This window comes from Glycine soja, chromosome 2 (genome assembly GCF_004193775.1).
Source record: "Glycine soja cultivar W05 chromosome 2, ASM419377v2, whole genome shotgun sequence".
Classification (NCBI taxonomy): domain Eukaryota; kingdom Viridiplantae; phylum Streptophyta; class Magnoliopsida; order Fabales; family Fabaceae; genus Glycine; species Glycine soja.
Genome location: NC_041003.1, coordinates 4,892,359 through 4,911,105, shown reverse-complemented (window position 1 = coordinate 4,911,105; position 18,747 = coordinate 4,892,359). Strand labels below are relative to the sequence as shown.

At 34.3% G+C, this 18,747-nt stretch overlaps 3 protein-coding genes and 1 pseudogene across 4 annotated transcripts; 3 read left to right on the top strand and 1 right to left on the bottom strand.

The window, feature by feature from the left end:
• The first annotated feature begins 211 nt into the window (after positions 1–211).
• Positions 212–5,885, top strand: LOC114382172 (U-box domain-containing protein 5-like). Its single transcript, XM_028341409.1, has 8 exons — positions 212–450; positions 621–875; positions 946–1,039; positions 1,652–1,726; positions 2,203–2,379; positions 2,714–2,821; positions 3,067–4,241; positions 4,640–5,885. The coding sequence occupies exons 4-8, from the start codon at positions 1,670–1,672 to the stop codon at positions 5,403–5,405; spliced, it is 2,283 nt and encodes a 760-aa protein (XP_028197210.1). The 5' UTR covers positions 212–450; positions 621–875; positions 946–1,039; positions 1,652–1,669; the 3' UTR covers positions 5,406–5,885.
• Positions 5,886–6,561: 676 nt separating this feature from the next.
• Positions 6,562–9,441, top strand: LOC114382176 (anaphase-promoting complex subunit 10-like). 2 transcript variants are annotated; one of them, XM_028341427.1, is made up of 7 exons: positions 6,562–6,725; positions 7,015–7,259; positions 7,527–7,587; positions 7,660–7,752; positions 7,835–7,905; positions 8,770–8,874; positions 8,962–9,441. In XM_028341427.1, exons 2-7 carry the CDS (start codon positions 7,081–7,083, stop codon positions 9,029–9,031), a joined length of 579 nt encoding a protein of 192 aa, XP_028197228.1. In that variant the 5' UTR covers positions 6,562–6,725; positions 7,015–7,080; the 3' UTR covers positions 9,032–9,441. The 2 variants fall into 2 exon arrangements, with proteins under 2 accessions (XP_028197228.1, XP_028197221.1); XM_028341420.1 differs by lacking the exons at positions 8,770–8,874; positions 8,962–9,441 and adding an exon at positions 8,203–8,718 and having other exon boundaries at positions 6,578–6,725.
• Positions 9,442–10,480: 1,039 nt separating this feature from the next.
• On the bottom strand, positions 10,481–13,926 carry LOC114382164 (tubby-like F-box protein 2). Its single transcript, XM_028341399.1, has 5 exons — positions 13,782–13,926; positions 12,348–12,738; positions 12,157–12,244; positions 11,535–11,664; positions 10,481–11,440 (listed from the first exon to the last, which is right to left on the bottom strand). Exons 2-5 carry the CDS (start codon positions 12,699–12,701, stop codon positions 10,768–10,770), a joined length of 1,245 nt encoding a protein of 414 aa, XP_028197200.1. The 5' UTR covers positions 12,702–12,738; positions 13,782–13,926; the 3' UTR covers positions 10,481–10,767.
• Positions 13,927–14,225: 299 nt separating this feature from the next.
• LOC114382154 lies at positions 14,226–16,819 on the top strand (annotated as a pseudogene).
• Positions 16,820–18,747: the final 1,928 nt, after the last annotated feature.

Sequence of the window (18,747 nt, the reverse complement as noted above, 5' to 3'; positions counted from 1 at the left end):
TTTGGCCACTTGATAATAATACTGCCCAGTGTCGACTTGGGAACAATAGAGGTTCCTAGTTCCTACTACGTCACAGCCACCACCCTGGGACCCACAGACACCACATGTGTGTCCATGACAGCCCTCACAGGTAGGTGAGCCAATAACGATGACTGTTCTTTGCTCTTTTTTGAGGGCACTATAGTGTCTTCATCAGCTGGTCAAACTGCAACTGCCACTGGGATTGCCACGCTGTTTCGCTACCCTTTCCTCGACTTAGTCCTTTCCTTTCTCTATTCTCACCACAAACTACCATTTTCATTTCATTTCATTTCGTCGCTAGTAATTTTCTCCATAATAATTTGTCTTCCCTCTCCTCTCAGTCTTCATTTGATACAGTGGTTGCTGATTCTATTTTCAGTGCCATGCTTCGCTTTCACCCAAGATAGAATCTTTTTTCTTTTTCCTTTGGTGGGTTATCCTGATTGAATGCTCTCTCTCTCTCATTAATCACAATCAATTCCGCGTTATCATAATCAATTCTGCTTTATTAGCCCTATATTTATCTTCTCTTCTTTTTCCTTTTTTTTTTTTAAATTTTCTTTTTTTTCTCTCTCTCTCTTCCTGTGAACTTTTTGTAGGGTGGAACGTTTATGACTTATGAGGAAAGAAGGACATCGTCAACTGGGGGTTTGGAGATAATAAGAAAATATGATAATAATGAACTCAGACACGTGCTGCTACACTTTACTTTTAATAAAGTTTCTTAGGAACCGTGGGGTTTTGTTTTTGTTCATCATGCTTCTCATTGGTAGAGCTGCACGAAAGCGTTGTGAACCCTCTGAATTTAGCTTCACACGATCAAGTTAGTAGAAAGTGGTGATTTCACTGTTTCAGTAAGTGCTCATTTGACGCCTCGTGGATTTACTGCTACAAAGATTTTATTTAATTATTGATGGTGGGTAGTGGCATATTTGGAGAGTGTGATCATGATGATGGTTTGGAATTAATCAACTTGGTTCTGTCGGAAGGTTTCTTCTTATCGTCTTCGTTAAACTAGGTAATTAACTCTCTTCCCTTTTGTTTGCTATTGTGTTATCCAGTTGTTACTTTTAACCACCCTCTAATTCTATTTTAGGTTCAAATCGTTTCCGGTATACTATACTCTCAATTGTCATCTGTTTTCTCTCCTTTTCATGTGGCAAATTGGCTTCATTTTTTTTTTTTTTTTTTAAAGTTTAGTTTCAGTGTAAATTAACTGAAAGATATGAAAATCAAGATTTATGTTTAAGTTCATTTGTACCATTTGGAAAACTTATTGATTTGCAGTAGTATTGTTTAGGTAATGATGTTCACTTTATTGGCTGGAATTACTACGCCAACGTATATCAACCTTCTGTTTCCCTTCTTATGCTTACTTTCATATTGGTGTTTTTTACTGTGTTTTGAGATGAATACTACCCGGGACACTTTTTTTGTGGTAACTTCTTTGTTTTTTTGGCATATAGCTTTGAATTTTGCTGCCCAAAGTTATTACTCTACGTGTTGAAAATCATGAATTAATAGAAGTTAGATGTTTCACATGCAGTGAGTTTTTGTTTAAGTTCTATGCATGAATTTGCGCATGGAGTGAATTAACTTGCTTAATGCTCTTTCCCTTTATAATTTGTAGCTAAGGATACTCCCCTGAATGGGAACTGATGGCGGTGAACAGATAGAGACATTACCAAATCCTCGCTCCTTTAAGGTACAGAAAATAGTTTTAGTGAGGATTTGTTTGACATTTTACATTCAATTCCTATTGTAATTTTGAGAGAGAAAAAAATAGAAGCCTTTTTTTACTGGGTCAATCTTTAAGTTGTTCTTTTCAAATTAACTGCCTTTGTTCTTTTTTTTTTCTCCTTTTATTTGTTTGACCTAGAAAAAAAAAGCAACTGACTTGTAGCTTGGCTTTTACGTTTAGGATATGTGGGTGCTTTTTCAACGGAAAATGTTCCGTGGACACCCTGATAAAAGTCTATACTCTGATAGAGAAAGAAATAGCAAAGAGAGAAATGATAAATGTAATAGGTGATATGATACCACAGGAAGAAAACTGAAAGAAATGAGGGATATTATTGAGTATTTGCACTATTGGGGTGTAAAAAATATTACCCTTTTTAACAACTACTTTGTATATTGGATGGAACTAAGCATTTTATTGATGGTAATTCTTGTTTGAAGGTACATCGTACAATGTGCACAGAACTCAGGAAATTAGTTGATAGGATATTGCGGATTATTCCACAGATAGAAGCAGCACGCCCTTGTGGAATGCAGGCTCTGTGTTTGCTGAACAAGGCAATTGATAAAGCCAGACAACTGCTGCTATACTGCTCCGAAACTAGTAAACTTTACCTGGTGTGTAGTTTTTTTATTATTTCAGCTAGATAAAGCTATATAGCGTTTTATAATCTGCATAAATAATATCTTAAACAACTAAGGAATGGGGACACCATTTCTTCTTTGGGAAAGTTCAAAATTTTTCAAACAAATTATCTTATGTTGTACTATCATATCAGAGACTTAAGCAAAGTTTTGGAGAAATAAGTTTATGATGCGTAAAAAAATATTGAGCAACTGACGTTACATATAATATCATCATTGATGATCAAAAAAATAAAAATAATATCATCATTGATTATATTTGTAGCATGCTGCATGCTAATTCAGCTGGTTCTAATATCACTTTCAGGCAATAACAGGGGATTCCATACTCTCAAAATTCCAGAAGGCAAGAAAATCGTTAGCCAAAAGCTTAGTCCAGATTCTGAATATGGTTCCAGTTATGTTGGCTGCAGAGGTTAGTCAAGTTAACACCGCTATCCATTTTTATGTGTCTTGTATACCGCTTTAGGTTATTTTATTCACTATATTGGCTCTGGGAGTTATAAGGTTGGCTTGGTGATTAAGAGAGAAGGAGGGGAGAGAAAAGTTAACAACTAACATTGACCTTTAAAATAAACTATATTGTCTCTGTTTGTTGCATCATATATTTATTTGGAACTTCATTTAATGCCTTTGTTGGCATTGCAATGTCTCTTGCAGATTTCTCGACTAATTGGTGATCTTGAGTGTGTGACATTTGTCTTCGACTCTGCTGAAGAAGCAGCTGGGAAGGTTGTGAAACGATTGCTCCAGCAAGATCCTTCAACGTCAGATAAAGATTTAATGGAGGAATCTGAAATAAAAGATTTTCAGTTTGTAGCAGCAAGACTTGGTATTACATCCCCAACGGCCATCCTAATAGAGAAACGATCTATTAAGAAGTTGCTAGAAAAACTCAAACGAAATGACCAGACAAAAGAGATTGTCTTGAAAAATCTTTTGTTTCTCCTGATAAAGCACCGGAAATCAATCACAGGAGAACAAATGGAGGTCTATTCTCAAATTGAAGTACCAATTACAACTGAGAACTCAGGTCATGAGTCTCAAGAAAACCTTCATGTCAAGTCAGACCCATACTTGAGCCATGGTCAGTATAGAACTCATGCCGGTGATTTGAGCAGACTTACACCTCCTAAGGAATATACATGTCCAATATCTTTAAGGTTGATGTATGACCCTGTTGTCATTGCTTCAGGAAAAACATATGAAAGGATGTGGATACAAAAGTGGTTTGATGAGGGTAATACTATATGCCCCAAAACTAAAAAGAAACTGGTTCATATGGCATTGACTCCAAACATTGCCTTAAAGGACTTAATATTAAAGTGGTGTGAAACTAATGGAGTCTCCATTCCTGACCCGAGTAGGCTAGTGCAAGATTGTCACTCATGGGAAGCTTCCTCCAACTCCATTAGGAGTTTTGGAAGTTCTTTGTATGATTTGAACTTCCCAACGGATTTTAGTAACATGTCTCTTGGATCATTAGATACCAATTATAATTCAGATTCCTCCCACACTAAGGCCAATCATAGCTTAAATTTGATGTTGAACAAGAGCAGTGACAATTCACACAGGCATCAATCTCGTGCACGGATACATGATGCTGATTGGATGCATTTGTCTAAACTCCATGAGCGTCAATGGGAATCTCAATGCCAAGTCATTGAAAATATAAAAATGGATTTCAAATGCAATTGCCAAGCTTTTTGCTGTGTGTCATCTGAGAATTTCATTGACCCACTCACGAGATTTCTGAGCACTGCGTGTGAGCGGCATGATGTAAAAGCTCTGAGAGCAGGAACTAAGTTGCTATTGGAATTTATGAAGTGTTGCAGGTATAATTTATTTTGCCCATGCAATTTGGTTCTTGGTCAATTGCTAGTTACTTAGTATGGCTTACATTTGTTTGATTTGAATTCTTTCTGTGAGTCGTTACAGAATTGATCAACAACAACTATCCTTTGAATTTTGAAAAGCAAGATTCACTCACTTGGTTTAGAGTAACAACGAAAGCTTGTTAAGCTTTTCTTCAATTTTAAAACTCTTTCCAAGGAAGATACATTGACATTATAGTTTCTTCCAATTTTGAATTATATACTTGGAACACATTTGATGGATTTGCTTCCTAAAAGCAGGGGGCAGGGGAGTTTCTTTTCTGATCTAAAAATGTTGCCGTGCTTTATCTATGCTCCTGTTTTTTATATATTGGATTGACTTTGTGGTTTTCATGCAGAAATGGTATGACCAATTTAAGTGAAGATACGTGCATTATGTTGGAAAGTCTTCTTGATACAGAAGTGATTGGTGAAGCTCTCACCATAATGGAAGAACTGACAGGGAATTGGTATGAAAAAACTAACATTGCAGCTTCCAGTGTACTCTCTTCTGTTTCAAAGATCCTTGATTCAGGTAATGAAGAGTTCCGACGAAAAGCTATTAAAATAATGAATAATTTTTCATCCAATGGTCAAATTTGTCCCTACATGGTGTCTCTCGGGTGCATCCCAAAATTACTGCCATTTTTTGAAGACAGAACCCTTTTGAGAGACAGTATACATATTTTGAAAAACCTTTGTGATACTGAAGAGGGTAGGGTTACTGTTGTTGAAACAAAAGGATGCATATCTTCTGTTGTTGAAATACTTGAGACTGGCAGTGATGAGGAAAAAGAATCTGCGCTGGTTATTCTTCTCTCCTTATGCTCTCAACGTGTGGAATACTGTCAGTTGGTTATGTATGAGGGGATTATTCCTTCTCTTGTCAACATCTCCAACAAAGGAAGTGATATGGCAAAGGCTTATGCATTAGAACTACTCCGTCTTTTGAAGGGTGATAGCGAGTTTGAGTATGAAGATTGTTGTGAGCCAAATCTCAACGGCTCTCAAGAACCTAACAACAATCACTATCAAGAAAAGAAATCGTCAAAGAAACCGTCAATTTTGAAGAAACTGTCACTCTTCTCAAAATCCATTTCAGTTGCACCAAAAACCAAGAGATGAAACTGAATTCCCATGCATTTTGACCTTTTGTATATATCCTCCAGAACCTTTTTATGTGCTTGATAAGAGACATTTTGGATTGCTGGATGACAGATAGGATTTTTATATAGGGTCTTTTAATCTTTGTAGTGGGTATGGTCTACTACATAATTTTGCAAAGTAACTGCTGACTGTATGAAGTATAGTTCTGCTTTATGGTGTATAGTTATTATTTTGACATGCCAAGCCGGGGATGAAGATGGTAGAGAAGTTCTCCTTTTTTTCTTTTCCTCTCAAGATGTCAACGGGACGTTTGATGCCTGTGGCTTGGTGGTCTCGGATTATAGTTATAGGAACAGCCTTAGTTGGTAAGGCATTGAGCTGCCTTTCTATTTGTTATTGTATATGCTGAACAGAGTTTAGGGGAGATATTTTGAATGGTTTATAATTATATTGTTCTCATACCACTCACTGTCTATATTATTTTATTTTATGTTCAAAGAAACAATAAGCATTCACATAATATTCGCAACTATTTCTTTTTCTTTGAAAAGAATAGCAACCATGTTAGAAGATTAATCTCTCTAATGTGTACGAGTAATATAACTAACGTGCTATGCGAGTCCCATATTTAAGTGCAGTATCTATCTGTGAATGTGAATGCGTGTTTTAATATCAAACTAGGTTGTCTGTCCCTTTAGAATGTATAGTTTTTTGTATATAGTTAGGCAGATAACCAAGATAGATTGAACTGCTCTTGTTATGGTTGGCAAATACTGAAGTCTGACATTGAATAGTTACATATGTGAATATGTTAATTATAGATGAATGTGTCACTTATTTAAAGTATAATATTCTACTTTAACGTGTGAGCCTGATATAAGTGGAACATTATAAAGACAAAACTGACACGCAAAGCGGAAGAGAAGAGAAGTCACTCAAATTTCAATATTTCACTCAACAATTATAATTGATACATTGAATATGGTACATTGATTGCCTTTTATAGGTAAATATGTCCAATATAATGATATAATATTAACACAAGCCAAATATGTTAATTCTTTTTTGTTCATTTTATTAGATTATTTTTTAATTTTTAAATATGTTAATTCTTTTTTGTCATATATTCCTCTTATAATTAAGAACGGAAGAAGTAATATATTGTCCTTATATTTGTGTTTGCAAAAATTTCTGTCCCCATATCCATATTTATGAGAGTAAAAGAGTGAGCTTGAATGCTTGATATCTGTTATGAACTGCTGGGTTTGGGCTCATGTAAGCTTAAGGGCTCTACTATTGGTACTTAAAAAAAGAAAACTCCCATCTTTTTACAAAAAGGTATGTTTTTAGTCTTTTGGTGAAATTTGATTCTCTTAACTTTAATCTTGAAACTTATCCTTGAATTTTACAAAAAATTATAACACAAATTATTTTTTCAAAATCGTATCATAATTAATTCACTTAAAAAACCATTTCAATCCATTTTATTTATCCAAACAAAATTTAAAAACAAAAAAATAAAATTTAAAACCAGGCCTATTTTTGTTTTAATTTCAATCCTTTTTTCTTTTTTGTTCTTAAATTCATTTTCGGTTCTTCCCCATTTGCATTTCTTCCGTGGAACCAGTAGTCAAAACTTGAAATCAAATCAGGAGCGGGGGAAAAAGAAAAGAGAGAGAAGTAGGGTTCGAAAATGGCAGCAGAATCATCAGAGGGCGAAGAAGAAACCAAGTTAAGCGGAGGGAGCTTATTGCTGACCGTTGACGACGACTTAACGGAAATGGGAAAGAAAGCCGCTTGGAGCGTCAGTTCCTGCAAACCCGGTAACGGCGTTTCCTCTCTCCGTGACGACAATCTCGAAACCTATTGGCAGTAACTCCCTCCCTCACTCTTACTGCGTGTTTGGATGATGGCTGATAGAATTGATTTTGAAGTGAAATTCAGGATAAACTTTTTCATCTAATGCTGAAACTATTTAAAATTGTTTTGATTTAGAATCAATTATGAAGTCTTATCCGACGTGAAACAATGTAAAAAATTATCTAAAATCAATTATAGACTTGGAATCAACGCACGCACTTATTTCTTCACCTTTGCTCGCGCATTCTCATTTCTCAGTCACTCTTTTCGTGCTTACAGATCCGACGGAGGGCAACCCCATTTGGTCAACATTCAGTTTCAAAAGAAAGTTAGACTTCAGGTACGTTGTAAATAAATAAAATAAAGTTAGAGTTTTTAAATGTTAATTTTTGTTTTTTTGGGGTTGTGGCAGTTGATTGTGCTGTACGTGGATTTCAAGCTTGATGAGAGTTACACGCCGAGCAAAGTTTCCATCCGTGCCGGTGATGGTTTTCACAACTTGAAGGTAAATTTTTTTTTTATTGGTTTGGGTTTGATTGGGTTGGTTATGGTTAATTATTTGGTGATGACTTTGGGAACATTTTTAGGAGATTAAGACCGTGGAACTCGTGAAGCCAACTGGGTGGGTTTATCTATCCTTATCTGGAGTTGATCCTAGGTAAGTACAGTGTTCTTTCTGTTTTGCAATCTGAGAATTTGTTTGTTGACTGTTCTGCCATCGTGTGATTTTGGTCTCTTTTGCTTAATTGTGCTCTGTCTGTAGCTGATTGTGGATTGTGTTTGTTTTTAATGGGGGAAACTACAGTAACAATAGTTTATTGTAGGGAATGTGAAGAAACAAATCCTGCTACTTTATGAATTTCCGTTTCATGATGTTAGTATAGTTTCAAACTTTCTATACGGTTTCAAAAAGTTTTATGTTGAGGACTTAATACAATCCTCCTCTTTTAGTCAGGCTTGAGATCACAGAGTTAAGGTGTATTGGAATGATGAAATCGGACCTTCTCCCTGCTTTTGATCATATTGTGTTTGGGGCATTATCAGTGTTGTTAAATATCTTTTTTGACAACCTCCATAAGCTATTGAGGCCGAGGGAGGCCCACCATGGCAGCACCATAAGGCACAATGGCATGTTTATATGGCAGAGTTTCAGCCTTCCACCATGTTCTGCCATCCACCATTAATAACACTGGGCAATATACTGTGGCTACTGCCTAGTGATCTTCTAAATCCGTGGCTGAATTCTTGCCTTTGCAGAATTCTTATTGATTTTTCTTTGAATTCCATACTGTCATACTACTTGAAGATGTGTTTGTTGGTATACATGTATGTAGTAAACAGTTCTTTTCATTTATTGAACCACTGTATTGTCTTTGATTGTTACTCTGAAAATGAAAATGCAATGAAGCATCAGTGGTTGTAAGTTGTAACCGAGATAATGGAATGTAACTTAAAGATTGTTTCTCCTTCATATCAGTACACTAGTTAATAGAATCTTGTAATTGCCTTTTACCGATCTCAGGGATACCTTTGTGAACACTTTCATGTTGCAAATTGCTGTGTTGTCAAACCATCTCAATGGAAGGGATACTCACGTGCGGCAGATCAAAGTTTACGGGCCTCGACCGTGCGTCTCCTTTTACTTTTGAAACAATTTCTTAGATACAGTTATAAATGTATTAATTAATGTTTTTTATGTAAACCCCTACTGCAGGAACCCTATCCCACATCAGCCATTCCAATTTACTTCAAGGGAGTTTATCACCTACTCTTCTATAAGATGAGAGTTTATGGAAGGAATTGATGAAGCCACCTAGTGTTAAATCAAAGGATGCTGCCCACTAAGTGATTATATCATCTGGAAGGTCTGAAACCAAATCACTGCAGACCGAAATGTCAAAAATACATTTCACTTCAATATTCTTCTTGAAAATTGTCATCAGTAAATGTGACCATCAGTGATTCAGTACCCTTTGTGTCTGGCTAGTATTTATAATTTGTTTAGATTCAGGGTCTGACTTCCTTGAAGAGTTCTATAATTATTAATTAACAAAATGATATGTGCATTGTGTGAATTTCTATTTCCTCTTTCTTATCATCATAGTTTCTATGAAATTGGCACTAACGCCATGGTATTGGTTTATCTAGTTCTACTGCTGAAGAATATAATCTACAGACGTGTTTTTCTTTTTCATTCAAGGATTCTGGTGTGGTTAATTAGTTGGTTAGTTAAAAGATCTCATTTAACCAAATGAATATTTCATATCAATGTGTCTCTCTTCCTGACCTTTTCTGCTGTTTTGATTATTTTGCCTTTATCTCCATTTTTGTTTTATGATTTTTTTTTACAAACCAATTAAAATCATTTTCAAGTTTCATGCATAACGTACACCTTTTGTAGGTAATGAAAGAAAAGTGTGTTTAGGCACAAAATAGAAAATGTTGACTTAGGTTTGGGGTTTATATTTTATTTATAATGACCTTTTCTTTATATGTTACTTGAAAGTATTGCTATACATTTTAATTGAGACGTTTTATAAATCATAAAATAGGAGAATATTTTCTTCTCTTAAACTTTATTTAGTACACAGACAACTTTGATGAGGTATTATAGTCAATGAATATTATAGGTAAGATTCGTGAAAAAATGGTATTATGGTCTAAGATTCACATACAATATTGCAAAACTCGCAATGGACTAGTGAACTGATCAAGTAACCATTTCGGTCCATAAATTGAATCAAATATGCTTTCTAACTAGCGCAAAACTAGTGTGACGCGATATTTTTCTTAAAAAATTGGTAAATTGAAGGATTTGTAGTAAACAGAAAAAGAAAAAGAAAAATTAGCAGTAGCCTAATAAAGACGTGCTAACATGAGTCTGAAATTGAAGCAACTTAAATATATATATGTGAGAAATAATTAAATTATACCAGTATAATTAATAACTATTACATAATTCTATAACTTTCAACTTGATAACGTACTGTTGGATTAAAAAAAAATTCACATAAATTACATATACAAAATTTTATATTAGTCTAAAATAATTTATTATCTTTTTCGTTTAAATTAAAATCATTTATAACCAGTTTAATCGGTGTTGAACTAGTGACCTATCAATCTAATACTTCAACCAACGCTTATCCTGCCATGAGTCATGGATCCTTTTGGGCTGAGTTTCAGACCCTTATTGCCAGATCTCCGCAATTGGACTTGGATTTGGATTCGGATTCAGAACAAAACTCATTCCATTCGTTCTTGCAGTAACAGTATTTAAGCAAATCAAAGTATTCGTGAGGAACACCGGAGACATACATATCATAGAATTCACTAAACTTCATTTAATTTAATTTTACAGGACCACAAAACAAAAGACAGAATAAATTCCAGAATCAACAACCAATTTATAAGGGGGGGATTCCAACGGCAGCACAGCTATGATTTCAGCTGTATGCCACCAGGATTGGCAATCAACAACTCAGCAGATGACGATTACAATGTAGTAATGCAACACCTCTCATTCACAGGCAGGTTTAGTGTCAAAGCTGCTCAAGCAGATGGCGAAGGCTTGGAAAGTAGAGAGTGGATAACAGTAATCCATGGTAAATATGTCTTTTCCAATCTTTCCAAACTGCAAGATTACCTTTTCTTGCTCCTCGGCAGAAATATTATGAGATGGATCAACAGCAGCTACAAGTTGAAAGTTCTTAACAGAAGCCACTGAAACGCGACCCTTGAAGTTTAGACACCAGCACTGTAGCTGCTCATGCCATCTGGGAGCCTTGTTTTTCAGTGCTAATTGCTCGGTTGAGCCTTGGCTCAATACTGGTGGCTCTGATAAGCTTGCAGAGTTTAAATCTGTGACTTGAGCTTTTTCTTTCAGTGCTGGTGATGGAGAAAAAGGTTCATCAAATATTTGAGGGAAAGATGTTGGAGTTGGGGCGTTGCCTCCTTCCTGAATAGCTGAGACAGGTATAGAGTTCATGACACAATGCATTCTTCTTGGCCCTCTAGTGCAAAGGACATTCAGCTCGTAGGAAACAGTGCTGACAAGATAGCTACATGCTGGAACTCTTGGTGACACCTGCTTAGAATGAAATCTCCTACTAGATTGACAATTTGATTGAATTGCAGAATCATGTGGAGCTTGACTGTCATATACGGTGAACTTGGTACCCAAAAAGTTAGACCTGCCAAAAGGGCAACATTAAGTTGTGGATAAGATGATGTAAGGCAATTTGAAAATTGATATGAATGTAAGGTTTCTATAGACCAAAAACTTGCCTTAGTTTACCAACATATTTGTTGCTGGCTCGAGAAAAATCATCAGCAGCCAAGGATATGACAAAACCGGTGCCTGTTGCCCTTCTTATCCTTTTGGCAGCTAATAACAACTTATTACTGTCATTCTCTGCTGTACAATTAAAACCAAATCAAAACAAGCTTCTCAAATATCATATCTAGAACTAATTCTATCAAACTTCAGGGATTGACAAACAGATCACTAAAGGAGGAAAACAAAGCAAAATTAGGCTTTGACAGATTTCGAAGGTGCAAGATCAGTTCTTTCTTGTTTAAACACCTTTTAAATTATATATATAAATAAGATTTTATGTGAAGCAAAGTGCATTCTTCTACACAATATATGAACTTAAAAATGATATGGATACTGAGTAGTACATTTGAAAATGGAAATGTGATGATGAAATCCAAAGAAAAAAAATGATGATGCTGACACCTACAATGAAAATGACAAAAAATATAAAAAACTTAAAGTTCAACAATCATAGTCATTCACTAATAATGCCAAGCTTTCAAGAGCAATTTAAAGATGAGAAATTTTATATCGCTTTATTTTTGGTTAAAAAAAAGGAATGGAATGTTTCAGCAATGATTTATAACTTACATGGAACCAGACCAAAGTACAATAGATATGTAGAAGTTTCTTTGTTCCTCCTGATAAAGCACTGTATTGGAGAATCACGCGGACCCGGCTATTCATACATATACAGAAAACAAACACAAGAAACATTAAAAGTTAAAACCACAATGGAAAAGGAGAACATTAGACCAGAAAAAGAGTTAAGAGTTTATTACCTGCTTCAATGAAATGGGAAATGTGATCCTTCCACATTGTTCAGGAGTCTTGACAATCTCTCTTGTAATGGACCTCCATGATTTACATACTGAAGCACAAAAGACAACAACAGCACGGGCAGGCCAAGATGTCTCACTCTCTTCGACCCTCTGGATTATGTCCAAAAGCAATTCTGATGGTAGATTTGCCCATTGTCCCTGTTGAATAGGTTCAAATGGAGTTGCAAGAACATCTGGAGCTACATGTGACTTTGTCCGACTGAGCCGATGCTTGCTTTCTGCACCCCGCTTTGATGTGCTTCCTATTCCATCTCTCATCTCCTTGAGTTCACGGACTATGCTTCTCAATGACATATTCCCACAGCTTAACAATCTTCCTCACAACATAAAACTGCTCCAATCCAAACAAAATTAAAATACTTCACATTCTATTCTGATTGTGAGGATACATACTTTAATATATTCTTCTATAGTTTAGTAGTTTACTCATACTAACAAGACAAAGCCAAAGACTGATAAAAACAATGACATGTTTGGATATACTTGGCATTCATATAAGTGCTTTTTAAACTCAAAAAAAGTTCTTTTTAATTTATTAGAATCAATCTTACATTATCAATAAGTACTTAATAAAGATCATGTTTACATAAACTTCTCCATAAATACTTATAAAAGAAAAAGTAAGAACCTAAAATAAATTGAGCTTCTCTTAGCTAAAATCAACTTATGCACTTAACTATTCTCTCATCTAACTTTCTCCAAAAGCTAAGGTACATAAGTTGATTTTAGCTTATGGGTGAAGTTCAATGCATTTTAGCTCTCTGATTTTCTTTGCCTATAAGTGCTTATAGACAAATTTATCCAAATAAGACCTAAGTTGTTTAGGCAAATAAACAATCTTCTAGTTCCCCATCATAACAGATATACACCGCATGTAGACACGGCTCTATGTTCAATGCTTACAGCTTCAACAAGACAACAACTAGAAACAAACCAACCCCAAAATTAACTAATATTGGGTTATAATCACAATAATTTAATAATATCATCAAGATTTATGCTTTACTACTGACAAGGTAATACATACAAAACAAAAATGTTGCGCTAAAATGTCAAAAATAAAACTCATCAACTATAACAGTCCTGACAAAATGTGTTAACATTTTGTCATATTTTGCCATCAAACATGCTTAAGAAAGGAAGAATCTATTTTTATCCACCTACCAAAAAATAATAATAAATGAAACAAAATAAAAAAAAAAAACGAAGCGAGAACATCGATCTAAGAAGAAAAACATGAAAATTCAGAACTTTTGGAGAATACGGATCCAGAAACAGCAAAATGCGAGAAACACGAGCGCGAGCAATAAGAAGAAGCTTAGACACTGTGTTCTCTGGTTTTGTGGCGAAAGTGAAAGGAAAGAGGAGTGGTACCCATTTCTTGCTCCTACGCCGCTACAATCGCCGGCCACCGCTACCGCCACCGCGGCTCCAAAATAAGGTCGTGGAATCGTGTGGTTTGAATCAGATCCACATTATCTTTCCACCATCTTTTCTATTTTTAATTATTTTTTCTTGGAAAAAGTGAAGTATGATTTGTGGGATGAAATCTAGTGCGGGGATCTGTACTGTTCATACACTGTTACCTTCGTACACGTGGCCGTCTTTCTGATCTGCTTCTTCCCATAGAATAATATTAGGACCAATATCATTTTAGGTAAATACTCATTTTAATTACTGTCTCACACTTTTAAGATTAAAATAAATATTTATATAAAATATTATCTTCATCCTAGTTTATAAGATATTATTGACTAATTCATGTATATTAAAAATTTATTAATTTAGGTATTACTATTAAATTCATTTGTATTATTTTGCCATCAAACATGGTTTTGGGGCCTCTGCATTCCACTGGAGGTTTGTTTTCTCTTTGCCCCATTTTTTTCTTAAAAATAAATCACCTATTTTGTCCCTGATTATTATCCAATCTCCTAAATAGTCCTAAACTAATAAAGCTACTCAAGTAATCTCCAAAGTATTAAATGTTGATGTATTTTAGTAAATTTGACCTCTCAATTTGAAGAGTATTTTAATATTTGGGGACTACTTAGCACAATTTCTTAGAGGAGTACTTGCAACACACCATTTAACACACTCTTGATCTTTGTTAGTGGCTGCAATTGTCTGTCCGATAAGATCATTTTTTATTTGTAGATATAGTTATATATATCTTTATTTATATCTCCAGGTACAACATTCCCGAATTGGCTAAGAAACACAAGGTATATGCCTTAGACTTGCTTGGATTTGGGTGGAGTGACAAAGCACTTATTAATTATGATGCCATGGTGTGGAGGGATCAAGTGGTGGACTTCGTGAAGGAAATAGTAAAAGAACCAGCAGTTTTAGTTGGAAATAGGTGAGAACTATAATACTGAATTTACATCAGGGTGTTAGGCTGAGATGCCAGATTCTCCTTCATTTCACATTTTTTTTTTCCTAATTCTGAAAACCTACTACTCTAATACACTAGTTGGATTTCCACTGGAGGCATGCTCTGGTAATTATGTTATTTTCCCTCAGCAACAGAGATTTCATAAACAAAAAAAAACATTCGGAAAATTATCTTAAACAAATTAAGTCTCAAGTATTATGTTGTTGAATTTGGTTGTTGAAATGTTTATCTTTTCCTTACTTCTGAGTTGTCAAATGAATTGATGAGTCGACAGCTGCAGGACCACCATCTTATTTGTAGTAAATAGCAAATTTGTTTTTCTATGAAATTGAAAATTTTCCATTATGTGCAATAAAAAACAAAAAATATGATGTTTACCTCAATCATGATAATTTTTCAGCCTTGGAGGATTTACGGCTTTGGTTGCAGCAACTGGGTTGCCTGATCTTGCCAATGGTGTTGCTCTACTAAATTCTGCTGGGCAATTTGGTGATGGGAAAAGGGAGACTAAAACTTCTGAAGAAACAGCTCTACAAAAGTTTGTCCTAAAACCTTTGAAGGAAGTTTTCCAGCGTGTGGTTCTTGGATTTTTATTCTGGCAGGCAAAGCAACCAGCTCGGATTCTGTCAGTTCTAAAAAGTGTATGTTACTTGCTATCTTCTCATTAAAAGTATATTTGTATTACCCAAATGGCTGGATTTTTAATCTTAAGAATAAGAATCATATCCATGGAGGCTTTTGTCTTTGGTGGGACTGCTTTTTATTTTGTTTTCTTATTCTTACTAGTTGTTGATTTGCCAATCAAGCGCATTCATATTAATTTTGTGGCATTGTATATTAATGTTTTAGTGCTTAATTTGTCAATACAGGTGTATATAAATTCTTCCAATGTGGATGACTATCTCGTGGAATCTATAACAAGGCCAGCTCAAGATCCAAATGCCGGAGAAGTTTACTACAGGTACATGATCATATCCATTCTAATCAGCCTTAAAGTGTGTTAAGAACATTGGGAGAATTACAACACAAAAATGTGAGTGTGTGTTTGGAAACCAGTTTTCCCAACGTGAATGCACATTTGAGCCAATGGCTTTTAAGTCTCATTCCTTACAATTGGATTCCAGAATCCCACCATGCTCTACATTCCTTGCAATTGTATCCCATGCTCTACAGCCCCTGCGCCCACGCATGAAGCTGAGAGACATAATAAAATGCTATATTACTAATTGATAAGAACCTTGGGAGAATTGTACTACAAAAACTAACCATTGTAGTTAGAAAGCTCAAGACCTTATAAATCCCACATCAGAATCCCATACTTCAACATTAGTTCTTAATATTAATAATATGCTATAAAATTCTATTTTGGCTTTCGTCGTGATAGATATGGTTAAAGAAACTTGGTTTCTCAGGCTTTAGCAATGTACATAAGCAGAGGGGATGCTTATGCTCTAAACCAACAAATCAGCCATTTTAGTTGCCTGAGTGGTGTTTTAATCATCAGTTTCTTCTCCTAATTATTCCTGTTTATTTGTTTTCACTACTTCACCCAATGTTGTCAACAGGTTAATGACACGCTTCATGATGAATCAGAGAAAATACACTCTAGATGCTGTCTTAAGTGAACTCTCTTCCCGTTGTTGCTGCTCTGGGGTGACCTTGATCCGTGGGTTAGTCCAGCCAAAGCGAATCGAATCAAAGAGTTCTATCCAAAAACAACTCTTGTGAACTTGCAGGCTGGGCATTGTCCACATGATGAGACACCAGAGCTTGTGAACAAGGCTTTATTGGATTGGTTGACCACCCTCACTTCCGAAGTGACTCTCCAAACAGTTTGAAGACGTATGATTTTGTAAAGCCAGACAAAGACAAGTTCTTGATTAAGTTTTGAGTTTCAGATAGTTAATAGTAGTTATCGGTATATGTTGCGGACAAAGAATTGGGTAAACTGTAAAGGATACTCGGGATAGAGAGAAATCACGGCAAGAATACTTTATGATCATTGTTCTACTTCTGCATACCTGTACATTTTTCTAAGATCATGTATGCATTCATTATATTTATTATTAATAAATGTAATCATAATATATTATATTAAATATATAACTTTATATATATATATATTTCATGATTCTTTCCAATATATATGAAAATTTAAATTGACACATGAATACAAATTTTGAGAATGACAAAAATTAGAGAATATAAATGAATGAATCATTAAGTGAAGAGTAATATAAATAAGATATATGTGTATTTTTAATTTTTTACTCAATAGAAATTTTTGTCAAAATATATACCTAAAATTAATTATTTTATTATTTCGTAATAAAAGTAAGATTATTTTTTCCCTTTATATTCTCAAGATTAAAAAATCTATCCATAAAACAAAGGCACCTAAAAACTCAGGACTAATCCAAACACATTTTATTTTAAAAATTACATTTAAAAAATAAAAACTCACAATTAGTCCAATTTTTATTTTATTTTAGAAGAGATACCTTCTTACGTCTGATTCTTTTGGTTACAGAAAATTGTGAAAAAAAATGATAACAAAATAGAAAACTGTAAAAGGTTCCATTGCCGGGAATCGAACCTGGGACGACAAAGGATTAGATGTAAATTTAAGGAAATATAATTTTATTCTTCCTATTAATTAACTTTATGAGCACTTGGCACTTTTTTTCTTTCTTAAAAACTGGGTTGTTTGTTCATTCGGAGACTCAGAAAGTGCTATGCCACTCTCGGACCACCATGGTTGACCAAGGGATTTCATTATTCACAGCATTTATAATTTAATTTTAAATGGACCCAATATTCAATCATTTTTATTTTTTTTTTGCTTCATGCTATAATGTTGCGCAAAACAAAGGAGCTAGCTAGTCAAGTCATCATCGTATGTCTCCGTTAATAATTTCTTTCGTGCTCCCCAACAGTGTTCTAGATGTTTATGCTTTACCTAAAACAAGAAGAAGAAAAAAAAGGTTTTGCACGTATTACATTATTTGAAAGGTGTAAAACAGAACTTGTAGTCATAGTTCACAACTTCACATAGTTTATAAGCATCAACCCGAGTCCAGGATCTGCAATAAAGTTACCAGCCAAACTTGTATTATTTATATGTCATTTCTGACAGACAATTTCTTTAAAAATAATGTCATATCTTATAGACAATTCTTTTTTTAGAAAAACAGCTTAACCAAAGAGAATAATCTAGAATTTACAAATATTATAAATATCGATTTTCATAATTAATTATAATTCACTCTAGACTTAACCTTTTGTTAATTTAAATATACATAGTAAGGTAATTGACGTTAAGAAGGCCTGAAAGTCCTCATAATTTGATCAATAACTTGTATAAGTTGGGCAGCAATATAAAAACAAACGACATAATTGATTATTAGAAGATTTTCTTTATATGTATAAGATTATGACTAAGATTTTTGTGTACGTATAACGTTTTCTTATATGGATAGGAGTGGTGGTAGTATGATTAATACTCACATTATTAAACAAAAAGAAATTGAGTAGTATGAAACAAAGAAATTGAGTAGTAGTAAGTGGCAGCATGATGAGTCTGCGAATACGAGCTTTGGTATACGTGACTCAATATTAAAGTAGAGGACACAAGGACCCACTAATCCCCTCCTTTTTCTTTGGATTTTTGGTTATATGGTATCAACCATCAAGTGGACCCTATTATCTTCTATGATTTCTTGAATTCAAATCTTCTTAAACAAACAGTGAAAAAAATCATTTGACTTAAATGACAGAATAATCATTAATTTCATATGATATAATTGATAAATAATTTTATATCTTAGATATATAATTATTTATAAGTTTAATTTTTTATGATTATGATGAAAAAATATATTAAAATATATTAATCTCTCAAATAAATTTTAATATTTTGAAAGATTAAGTTTTAGTTTTCGA